General features: G+C 38.9%; 1 protein-coding gene across 2 annotated transcripts; it reads left to right on the forward strand.

The window, feature by feature from the left end:
- Positions 1-4,047: 4,047 nt before the first annotated feature.
- Positions 4,048-7,791, forward strand: LOC116205957 (protein HOTHEAD-like). 2 transcript variants are annotated; one of them, XM_031538665.1, is made up of 6 exons: positions 4,048-4,420; positions 5,467-5,806; positions 5,945-6,246; positions 6,399-6,787; positions 6,875-7,440; positions 7,580-7,791. In XM_031538665.1, the coding sequence occupies exons 1-6, from the start codon at positions 4,303-4,305 to the stop codon at positions 7,632-7,634; spliced, it is 1,770 nt and encodes a 589-aa protein (XP_031394525.1). In that variant the 5' UTR covers positions 4,048-4,302; the 3' UTR covers positions 7,635-7,791. The 2 variants fall into 2 exon arrangements, with proteins under 2 accessions (XP_031394525.1, XP_031394524.1); XM_031538664.1 differs by having other exon boundaries at positions 4,049-4,420; positions 5,458-5,806.
- The last annotated feature ends 1,457 nt before the right edge of the window (positions 7,792-9,248 follow it).

Genomic DNA, 9,248 nt, shown 5'->3' on the forward strand with positions numbered 1-9,248 from the left:
TACATATGCAAAAGGAATCAATATATACATATAATCTATATTAACATATAATTATTCAACTCAATACTTAGGGAAAAAATCTTCAATGGAAAAGAATAATTTTTTTTGAATATATAACTACTTTTATATTATAAAAGAATATAAAATTTTTCTTATTATATAAATGATGACGTGGCATAATAAGAGAGCTCCGTTTTATATTTTTGATAATGTTGCGGCGAGAGAATTTAACTTGAATCTTTATTTTCACAAAAATATAGATATAAATTTACCGACTACACTATACCCCTCGTTTTGTAGCCCATTACCCATATTTGGTTTAAGTTTTCCATCACTTGGCGAGAGTCCGATGAGTATGAGCTGTCCACTATTTCAGCTGATCGTGATAGCACATTACTCACATTTGGCTGAAGTCTTCCATCTGGTTGCTGCAGTTGTACTGGTTCTTTATTTTCCTCTACTGCTATTATTGATGTGCTCAGTGGTACAAGGAAATCCAATTGATGTCGATTAATTCATGCCGAGTTGGGTCAGTCCACTAAAAAATGAAGCTCTCTTAATCATGAATTATCTTCATCCATAATATTTGAAATCGAGATCTTATTTAATGAGAATAAGTTTTGAACTGCTTGAATCAATCCATATTAATTTTATCCTACTAACTCAGTTGTTCGAGTGACAAAATTTTCCGATAGGAGCAGGGCAAAAAATAAATAAACCCAATCCGTTAAATGCTCTCTCACAATGACTAAACCTAAACGCAAGAAAAAATGGTGCCCTATTTCCATCCGCAAGTCCATGATTAAATAAAAGTACCAACGAATTATTCTACCATCTCAAAGCATTAGCATATCATGGCACTTACACGTCCATCTCATACTAACGAAATCACATACCTCCTCGGCTCTTATGGATCAACTCTACACTCCAGTATTGGGTTGGGGGGTGCGAGCGTGGGCGCGGGCAACACACCAGGCCATACTCGAGACTGATTCCCCGTTCGCGCCTTTGTAGAAGTCGAGATGAATGGTTATTATGTAGTGTTTGGATCAATTATTACTATTTTCCATTAAAAAAATTTCTATTAATTTATGGATGATCGATCTCTTCCTCCAGCTCTTCTTCTTCTTCCTCCTCCTCATCCTTATCTGCATGCATGTGCCGTCTTAAGTGAAGCTGAACTACCCCCTACACGGGTAGTTGGGTTCTTATAGAATTAAAGACCTTCTTCCCAACTTCATTTTAGATCCTCCTAACTCAATGATGATGACGACGATGATCGCATAAAACTGGGGCCTAGTTCTTCTTTTATCGCCCCTATAGTCATCGAATCCCTTTATGATTATGGAGATTAATTAGCTGCATCCGCTCCCTTGACAAATCACCTGCATTCTGATGTAGTACAAGAAGGATTAATTAGGAGGTATAGGTGGGTGTGTCCGTGTCGATTTCTTCTTATAATTAAGTAGTTACGTATGGTGAACTAACGAAGTCATTTGCATCTTTAACTATCTCCTCACTGATCTCTACTTGTTTAAGTACATAGAGCTAATTGCAATAGTATGCCCCTATAGTTTGATGTCATTCTCAATATGACCACTTCAGCTTCTAATAAGGGTATAAGAAGTTTCATTAATGAAACTTCAACTCGAGATCTCTTCAGTTAAAAAAGAAGAAGAAGAAACTCAAGATTTCTCAATTACGAGTCGAGAATGAGCATCATTGAACTGAATTTCTAATTTCTAGGTGCATGTTTCACACCAAGCTGCAACCAGAAGTGGTACAAACGTGCAATAATCTCTTGAGTAGTTACATATATACAAGCAGTATTATATGGACTTTTACCTGAAAATTGAATGGTTGAGTTTCCAACACAGTGCACTTGCCAGCCTTGATCTCGCACTTCAACATGTCACGGAATTTCATGCAATGTGTCTACTCTCCATGACCTCACATTTACAACGACCTCTTAAAGGTGTTAATAAATGAATGCAGAGTCTTATGACCCGGAAAAAAAATTAGAAATACTTCGATTATCCAACCTTTAACTGTGAAAAAGGATTGTTTAATTAAGATTTGCCCTTCAAAAATCTCATGCAGTCTCCTCCGGTTTCCTCCATTTCACTCCCATCCATGCAGGCAAGTAGCCGCTTGTTTCAGTAAGTTTTATTTCATTGACTCGTTTCAGTCTTTTTTTTTTTTTTGAAAAATACAATGCGAGATGAAATTGTTTTGTTTCATTTTTATTTTTGCCAATATTGCAAGACAAATCATGAACGATGGACTATATTTTTACTCCGGGTAAATGACGAAGACTAGCGTATGAGGAGGAGAAAAGAAAAGAACGGGGAATACAAAAGAGGAATTATCAGGTGAGAACATGTGTCGCATCATGTTTATATGAGTCGTTTTTAATGGATTCGTATAAGAAAACTCTAAACTCGAGCACGACATGTTTAATAAACGGGTCAAGATTTTCAAACACGAACACGATAGGTTTAATTACGGGTTCACACGGATATGATATAAGTTTAACCCCTTTAACTAACTGTGTCTAAATATGTACGTATACTTACCTGTACGATATGACACTATTACTTTAAGACACATATTATTACCTACACGATATGACACTATAACTTTAAGTACATGGTAGTACATGATTGCTATGATAAAAATACTATAAACATATGGTTTATATAAATAAATTTAGATGATTTTAGTGTAATTTTTTCTATAAATTGTTACAATATGTGAAACAAGTTCAAAAACAAGTATACAGAAATGGGTCTAGTCTAAACGGATTATAAAGGTTGAACCCGTTTAAACACGATTATTTATCGTGTCAAAGGAGTTCAACCAGTTTAGGCACAAAATACATTCAGCCTCAACCCAAACCCGCTTAATTCTATGTCGTATCTATGTCATATTATCGTGTCGTGTTGTTTGGCCTAAGTTATATCAACGAACAAAAGAGAAAAGAATGACCAAGACTTTGTTTAATACTATGAGGCTGATAATTGAAGCTTAAGTGTGTTAAAGCCAATTCAGTTATATATATATATATATATATAAGGGTTCATTTGTTTCCCTTAAGGAAAAAGGAAATGTGGATGACAAAGGTAGAACTAAAGCTATAGAAAAGTGAATAGTAGACAGGCAAAATGAAACCCAGACAAACCAATGCTTACGGGGCAGAAAAATGACCAGAAATCCAATACTAAAGTCCTTGTGGTTTGGGCTCCGGCCTCGTATTTCACACGAAAAAATCCTATAGTTTGGTCGGCACGCAATAAGCATAAAGATCAAGTGCTCTCCAGCTCACATATGTGTACAACATCGATCTGCTAGCATACAAGGTAAGTTGCCAGCTACAAGAAGACCAAGGAGCACTTGAGGAGGAGTACTAGGCAGGGAATCTACAAGATCTGTTGATCGGGGGCTAAGGAATCCCGACAACATCTTTGATTTGGATCGAGATCGTAACAATGGCCATAAATAATTATAATTGTAATTGAAAAATCACGACCTCTTTCCAATGGAACCGTAAGAAATTAAAGAATCTCTTTCTAACATAAGCTTGCGCATCATAAGCGGAGTTAGCGCAATTACAGACAAAATGTTCATTCAGCGTAAGTAACTTGGTGATATGTGACCGTTGAGCATTGTAACATTTTGATAATCATAATGTTATGAGACGCGTGTATCATCGTTCAAGATGTATCATATGTGATATATAAGCATCTCTATACAATGTATTCTCCGCAGTAGGTACGTGTTCATACATTCGTGAGTACACGTGAATTTCATTCAGAGTTGCGACTTCGGGAGACAGGTTAATATGTACGTATAATCAGGTCGACATAATCCATGGGGAAAACGGGTCAAGAGACACACATACACTTGGAAAGCATGAACATCCTAGCTACCGATATTTCATCTCCTACCTCTCTTTTATTGTAGAAAGTAAGAAAGTACGGTGTACTTAAATTGAATTTCCCCCTCCCCGATATTAAATGAGTACTCCCAATTTACCTTATCATTACCATCTTCTCCTTCTTCTTCTCCTTCTGGAGAGAGAGAGAGAGAGAGAGATCATAGCAGAATTATTTTCCTGCATTTTCTTCTCTCTCGTCCCGAAAACCCGACAAAGGACATCTTTGCACACCCCCAACTCCGTCTGCATTGCAATTCTCCCACTCCACTCCTATATATATACACAGAGATTCCAAACCATACTTGCATATATAGATATACTTACATAAACGATAATAAGTTCATTGTATTCTAGACACGGTGTATATGATGGCGGGTTATCAGGTCCACAATCGGCAGGGGAGATATGTCGGTGCTGCTTCTGCTTTTGGGATGATCCTCTTGAGTATCTTTCATATGGGCTTCTATGCTGCTTCTGCTTCAGGTACTCTAATTGCTCGCTTATTATTAAAAGCTATATAATGCATGCGGCTGTGTTTGCTCCTATATATATTATATATACTTTGCTGTTTCAAGATTTCTGTCGACAGAGAATTGTCCCACATTCGTTCTCTCCTGCGTTTGTCTCGATAAAATTCATCGTTCTCATATTTTATGATCCGTACATTATGATCAGTGCAGAGCTAAAGACGGAGGGCTTGCCATATAACAGTGAAAAGTCCCTAACATCAGTGTCAAATCTTCAATCTTGAAGAATCTCGTAGTCGTATATGAATAGTCCCGAGAAAATTAAGTACATTGAATTGATCATAACCTTGATTTGATAGTCGGATTGCATATATGAATAGTTCTCTTTCATTAATTTCGAGGATTGGAATTTTAGAAAAGAGCTCATCAAGCATTTGCCAACTGTTGTGATATATTGATGTTAGTTAAATGATTGATCATGCACAATTGCAGTCCAGGTAAAAAATAAATGTTCCTCGAGTACCTTTTCTTTTTAGTTTATTTCTAGGCTAAATTTTCATATTTTAATGAGTTATTTTAAGTCCTTGTCCGTCATTTTAGAATAAATCTGAAAGTTTGGCCCAAAAATACAAGATCCACAATATGAATATATTGATGATGAAGCCGCATTTATAGATTTATAATAATTTATTCACCGACAAATAAAATTATAATATCATGAAACACATATATTATATATCGACTAGGTATGCAGCATTAAATGCGATCATTACGCCCATTGATTGATGCACCTGAAGCATACAAAGCCAACTACCAACCGTTGACATATGTGGACGATATTCAATTACGAAATCACCTATGCCCTTTGATATTATTCACCATTGATATGATATATATATATATATATATATAATCTCTAGCTAATTATATAAATTTATTTGCAACTGAAATGAAATTAATCAATATAGTATATAGTTTATGGTGTAATAGACCATAGGGTATGAGTTTTATTATAATGTACATTAATTAAACTTATAACTATCTGATTTTTAGTTGTTCCAGAGCCCACCTATAGTTTCATGCGCAATGCCACGGAAGCTCCGGCGGTGTCCTATTATGACTACATCATAGTGGGAGGAGGCACTGCCGGCTGCCCATTAGCAGCGACCCTCTCCCAAAACTACTCCGTCCTCCTCCTGGAACGAGGTGGCTCCCCCTACGGCAACCCCAACATCACCAACTTGGCGGCATTCGGAGCAGCAATGTCCGACCTCTCTCTATCGTCCCCCTCCCAGCGCTTCATCTCTGAGGATGGCGTTATCAATTCCCGTGCCCGGGTCTTGGGTGGTGCGAGCTGCTTGAATGCCGGCTTCTATACACGGGCCTCCCCAGAATACGTGAGGTAAATACATCGTATCGTACGATGAGGATTAGGCATGCCATAAATCTTTTATATGTGACGAATTCCAATTCTGTAGGTGTTTGGCCCAATAATAGACTTTTACTCTGTCTTGTTCTTTTCGAATTGTAAAATGCATAGGGACGCGGGGTGGGACGGGAATTTGGTTAACGAATCGTACCAGTGGGGGGAGAGGAAGGTGGCATTCGAGCCAACGGTCCGCCAATGGCAGGCAGCTGTTAGGGATGGGCTGATGGAAGTCGGGGTACAGCCATACAATGGCTTCACCTATGATCACATTTACGGGACTAAGATCGGCGGGACCATCTTTGATGAGGCAGGGAACCGGCACACTGCGGCTGATCTGCTTCAGTATGCTAACCCGACAGGAATCACCGTTCTTCTGTACGCATCTGTGCATAAGATTTTGTTCGGGACTAGAGGTATGCGGTCCATTTGCTGAAAAGTAAAGCTTAGCGAGTGATTTGATCAACTTTAATAATTTGATTTGACATAGAAAACATTGGCACATTTCATTTAGCACATGAAGAACATGAAATAATTTATCTCTAACTCGATAAGTTTGGGCTGGCAGGAACCTCAAGGCCTGTAGTCCACGGGGTAACGTTCAGGGACTCGAGGGGGATTAAGCACAGGGCGTATGTGAGGCCGGGAGGAGCGAGCGAAGTGATAGTGTCAGCAGGGGCGATAGGGAGCCCGCAGCTGCTGATGCTGAGCGGGGTGGGTCCTGCAGATCAGCTGAGGGCCCATAACATAAGCGTGGTGCTGGACCAACCGCTGGTGGGGCAGGGCATGTCGGACAATCCAATGAATGCCATCTTTGTGCCATCACCGAGCCCGGTTGAGATCTCCCTCATCCAGGTCGTGGGCATCACGCAGTTCGGCAGCTACATTGAAGCCGCCAGCGGCGAGAATTTTGCCGGGGGATCCTCGGCTAGAGACTACGGCATGTTCTCTCCCAAGGTAAATTGTGTTCCAATCTTCCATATCCACACCCAAATTCATCATGTTCTAGGAAAGCATTGCAAACTGGTTTGGTTCTACATGCAGATTGGCCAACTGTCAACGGTGCCACCGAAACAAAGGACTCCGGAGGTCCTTGCAAAAGCCGTGGAAGCTATGAGTGCCCTCGACGCAGCGGCCTTCCGGGGTGGCTTCATACTAGAGAAGATAATGGGCCCGCTCTCCACAGGCCACCTTGAGCTCCGCACGCGTGATGTGGACGACAACCCCTCGATCACCTTCAACTACTTCAAGGACCCCGAAGACCTCCGGAGATGCGTACAGGGGATCTCTACGATCGAAAGGGTGATCGAGTCGAGGTCCTTTGTCAATTTCACGTATGATTACTTCTCTATGCAACAACTGCTCAATATGACCGTGAATTCGCCGATCAACCTGTTGCCCAAGCACCGGAATTCCTCGACCTCGTTGGAGCAGTACTGCCGGGACTCGGTGATGACCATATGGCATTACCACGGAGGGTGCCAGGTCGGGAAGGTCGTGGACCGCGACTACAAGGTCCTCGGTGTAGATGCTCTCAGGGTGATTGATGGGTCCACATTTAATTCCTCTCCAGGGACTAATCCTCAAGCCACAGTCATGATGCTAGGCAGGTATGTAATTGCTGAATCGAGCGATTGCCACAATTACTTCGATTCCATAACTTTTTCTTTTTTCTTGGTTATTACCTAAAGTTTCATCTTACTAGAATGAAGTAATGTGATTCATCATATGATTTATTTGTGACTGCAGGTACATGGGAGTTCAAATATTGAATGAGAGACTTGCCAGGGAAGGTTCGGATTGATGAAATTTTTCTTTTTTTCTAAAATGCATGTCCCATGAACGTAGAGGGAACTTGATGAAATTGTATAAGAGACATATATATACTATATTTTAAGTACAAATTTTCGGCATTACATTATTCATGATCAAATGAATGTCTTAGAAAAATTTGCAGAAAATCATGGTCATTCTTTTGTGTTATAAATACCTCTGTTTACATGTACGATCCGAGTGAGGAAGCCTAATGTATGTAAACACACGAGTTTGCAGTAGCTCAAAGCCACGTTACTTGAGACTGATTCATCCTGGGAGCGAATCCATCCAGTACAGTAACGTTAAAGTTGTCAGAGTCTCAATCATGCCGAATCGAATCTCACGGGCATTTTCGAGGAAGCTTTTATCCAAATGAAAGCAGAAGGAATGGAAATGGGGTAAAAATAAAGAGGGGCACCCAATGTTGGATATCCATGGGCATATGCTACACATAATATCTTGCCCCAGATAAAACTTGTCCCTCAGCTAAAACCAGGGGAAGGGCCTATATATATATATATATATATATATATAAATCATAAAGCAGGACAAAATGGTGAGCATTAGTTGACATGACATGAGTAAGTGAACAAGTTGCAGACCTTCTCTCTTTTGGCAAGACGATATTAGGTTTTTTTTTGATAGGTCAAGACGATATTAGGTTGTTTCTCCGTTTGACAGCCTGCCAAACGAGAGTTACCCTCCAACTTCTTCTGCTTAATACGTTCATCGTGATACAGTTCGACCTTAACTATGTGTGTTTTCCGGTCTCAGCCCAGAGGCTAGGAAAGGTAATGATGAGCTTGGATTAATACATATATTGTCTCTTTTACTTTTTTCCTAATATCTTTTCCCTTGTTTCTTTTTTTTTTTGGGGTAAATATCCCTTATTTCTCTCATTTACAAATTAGCTTTTCTTTCATTTGTCTTCTGTAATACTTCTCCCAAGGGAATGGCTGAGATGGGGGGAGACCAGTGGCCGAGTACAGATTAAGAAGCCCAAACGTTCAATGGGCTAGGCAAAGGAGCCCATGGTTCTGAGCTTGATATTAAGTTGTATCTTTTATCCAATGGACATATTGATTTGGTCAAACGTCAGACATAAACTTGGCATTGGTCATAATATACTTTCATTCAATTTCGAACTCTTTCGCACCAAATTTTTGTGTAGCACCTAAATAGATTAGCTCATATCTAACTCAAAAGTATAAGCTAACAAATAGAGGAAATGAACTCGATTTTCTTACTCAGCCAAAGTTTTTTTTTTTAACTCCATCTTCTTATCTTCTCAAACTTTCTTTTTTTTCCTACTACGGGACAATTAGGGGTGGCAATTTTTGGCATGTAATTTTTTTCTTAACGGGTGTATTTTTCTTTTTATGTTGTGTAATTTTTTTAACGTTATGTAATATTTTTTTATTTTAATGAATTTTAATTAATTAACATTTTTTATTTTTTATTTTAATATTTTATTTTATTTGTTTTGTATTTTTGTAATTACTAGTAGAACAGCACGCGCGTTGTACGTGCATTACTAGTATTTGTACCAATATTGATGACACAAATATATTTTGCTTATTTAGTATATGAAATAAAATATATA

This window comes from Punica granatum, chromosome 4, assembly GCF_007655135.1.
Source record: "Punica granatum isolate Tunisia-2019 chromosome 4, ASM765513v2, whole genome shotgun sequence".
In the NCBI taxonomy this organism is placed as follows: Eukaryota; Viridiplantae; Streptophyta; class Magnoliopsida; order Myrtales; family Lythraceae; genus Punica; species Punica granatum.

Bases quoted from the DNA above. Each gene is read 5' to 3' on its own strand.
- LOC116205957 (XM_031538664.1), top strand. From the start codon at position 4,303: ATGATGGCGGGTTATCAGGTCCACAATCGGCAGGGGAGATATGTCGGT. The intron at 6,247-6,398 runs GTATGCGGTCCA...TTGGGCTGGCAG, and splicing joins GATTTTGTTCGGGACTAGAG to GAACCTCAAGGCCTGTAGTC. The intron at 6,788-6,874 runs GTAAATTGTGTT...TTCTACATGCAG, and splicing joins ACGGCATGTTCTCTCCCAAG to ATTGGCCAACTGTCAACGGT.